Here is a 2,545-nt window from a genome sequence, read left to right as displayed (position 1 = left end):
TCCTTGCCGGATTGCTGGACGCTGCTGAAATTTCAACGCCAATGTGGTTTTTGTAAACTAAGTCATAGGCTGACACAAAAGCTTTGACCACAAATTATTTAATGTTACTCGCGTTGCTAATGCGTTAATTCAGAATTGTTTGAGGGGGTAGTTAGTTTGAGCGACAATTTAGGTCATATTTGGGCTGCTGGAACGAACTCGGGTTTTACTCTGTGATATATGAGATCAGAGTGAAAGTTATTTCTATCAGCCAAAATCACAGAATAGTTGTTTCACTGGGAATAAGCAAATTTAAACAAAACTGACACTTTTTATTAGACTTTTATTTCTCAGCTCAAGAATTGCACGGCAGAATGAACTTGGATCGATCAGACTAGAAATTAGTAGCAGAGATTCAGACATTCGAATCTTAAATTGACGTGACTCTTGAACAGCGTGTCATTTTTGTCCAACACTTCGGCCGTTTACGATCGATTTTCAGCTTGATTGTCCCATGTTCATTTTGCTTATTAATTGTGTCCGTCTTACATATACGCGTGAGACAGAAGAACAGGCTATCCTTGCTCACACTCTGTTGTCAATAATGCGAAAACGGCAATTTTCCAGAAACGTTTTTTCGTTCACTTCAGGTTGGACATGATATAGACTATTGTACAAAGTACTCAGTTCCCCTAGCTAAAAATAGGCAGCCACATAATACCTTGTTCATAAACCTCTTAATCGCTGAGCATCATTATCGGAACGCCGTCAGCTCACAGTGAAGTAATTATTATGAACATACGTCTGACCAAAAAATTAGATGAATCCTGGAGGCAACATTCACAAGCAAAGCCTGAGAGACGAAAACTTCATTAATACGACATAGATGCTAACCGTTTGAGCATCTCTTCCATCCTGTGTCCAGAACGCGAAATCAAATCCACAGATAGAAGCGTTCGTCTTGAAGTTGTATTGCTACCTTCGACCTCTGGATTCCCGAACTGTGACTGCCTACGTCGCAGTAGTAAGTCATAGATTGAGGGACCATTTTGGAATGCAAAAAGTGCTGTCCCCCTGAAAAAAAGAAATAATGTGGCGAATCAAACTCGTTGGATTGAATGGCACAGCATGCGATAACTCCATAGGTAATTTTTCAGTGTGTGGCATAATTTCCCGCATTATATTAAACCAAACTCTTACAAAAATGGCGTGTCTTGGTCTTTATGGAGGCACAACTTAGGCTATGTGATAATTCAGATAAGAATTGGTAGATTTATGGCCGGATTAAACTTGATGCTGGGGGAAATTTCTAGAGCCCACGGGGGAACCCTGTCTTATCAGTCCTATACAAGTCTAGGTTTTTCGATGAAAATGTTATATTTTCTGTATTACCAGAAATACAATTTAGGTCACTGGGAAGCACAGCACAATCCTAGCTGTTTTAACGTCTGGTGATTTATACGTGGGCTTCTTCTCTCTTGGTTTCTCGCACTTGTTTTTCTTTGAAATGATGTTTCTTACATCAATTATTTTTTCCTTCAAGCGGAGCCCACAATAGTTTAGGAGGAAAAAGACTAGAAAGAATAATGTGCGGGAAACTGGGCTGTAATGTTCCTGTGACTATCGTTTCAAAATTATCCTTATTTGAATGCCACAGGATCCCAGAGCACAACGGACTCGCGAAATTACTACCACCAAATGTCGATGGACAGCAGACACAGGGTCTCCATGCAGCGTACTGGGTAATCCGAGCAGTTTCTGACTCGAAGATTCGTTGTTCAAACTCAACAGGAGCACCTTGGTGGCTACTGAATAGGCTTGGCAGGCATACAAGTATCCAGAAGCTTCCTTTGGGGCGCATTGAGGCCAAATATCGAGAAGATGGTGAAGCTCAATGACCTATTTAATATTATTATGATTATTGTTATTATTATTATTATTCGGTGGAGAACCCGCAAACAGGGTAGCCCATGCAGGGAAAGTCAGCATTACTTGTGGTTCAACCTCTTTGGTTCCATGCGAAAGAACGACCTTCCTTGTTGGGATAACGCAGAAGCCAAACCAATAGGGGAGAATCAAGTGGGACAGCTAACTCAGAACTTCCACACCTATGCTCACCTGGTCCCAACCGTTTACGCCGCAAAGTTTAGGTGACCATAAAAGGTAATCTATTCATGATTGCTTAGGCTTGTCGAACGACTGCTTAATTGGCCAGATTCGTGACAGCGAATGGCGAAGGATTTTCGTAACCTCAAATCCGAGCGCCGCAGTCCAGATACCGCAAACATTTGATCACTATCTGTGTGGGACTGTGACTTGTTTATTGGCCAATCACTCATTATTTCGGACCGCTTACTACATTATGTTTTCTATCTGACACCAAACATGGAACGTGGAACACGTGCGCGTAATAAAAGAGACCAAACGCCTGTGTTGATGTTGGAAGTTCGCAAGAATTACTCACCTCGGAGAGCTACAGCCAATGGTTTCTGTCCGCGTAACCTGCGAGGCCTTCTGTCCTTAGCGGTGATATTCCCCCCCCCGCGCATAGGAAAAATATCGAAAA

General features: G+C 42.0%; 1 protein-coding gene across 1 annotated transcript in view; it reads right to left on the bottom strand.

The window, feature by feature from the left end:
• Positions 1-851: 851 nt before the first annotated feature.
• The window catches only part of T265_08781 (hypothetical protein), a gene marked incomplete at both ends in the record, with an annotated part of 12,882 nt that continues 11,188 nt past the window's right edge, over positions 852-2,545 (bottom strand). The window contains one exon of the mRNA XM_009174681.1: positions 852-1,053. Coding sequence (XP_009172945.1) covers positions 852-1,053 — 202 coding nt within the window. The remainder of the gene's footprint in view (positions 1,054-2,545) is intronic.

The sequence above is a fragment of the Opisthorchis viverrini genome (assembly GCF_000715545.1).
Source record: "Opisthorchis viverrini unplaced genomic scaffold opera_v5_241, whole genome shotgun sequence".
NCBI classification, from domain to species: domain Eukaryota; kingdom Metazoa; phylum Platyhelminthes; class Trematoda; order Opisthorchiida; family Opisthorchiidae; genus Opisthorchis; species Opisthorchis viverrini.
This window is presented reverse-complemented; position numbering and strand designations above follow the sequence as displayed.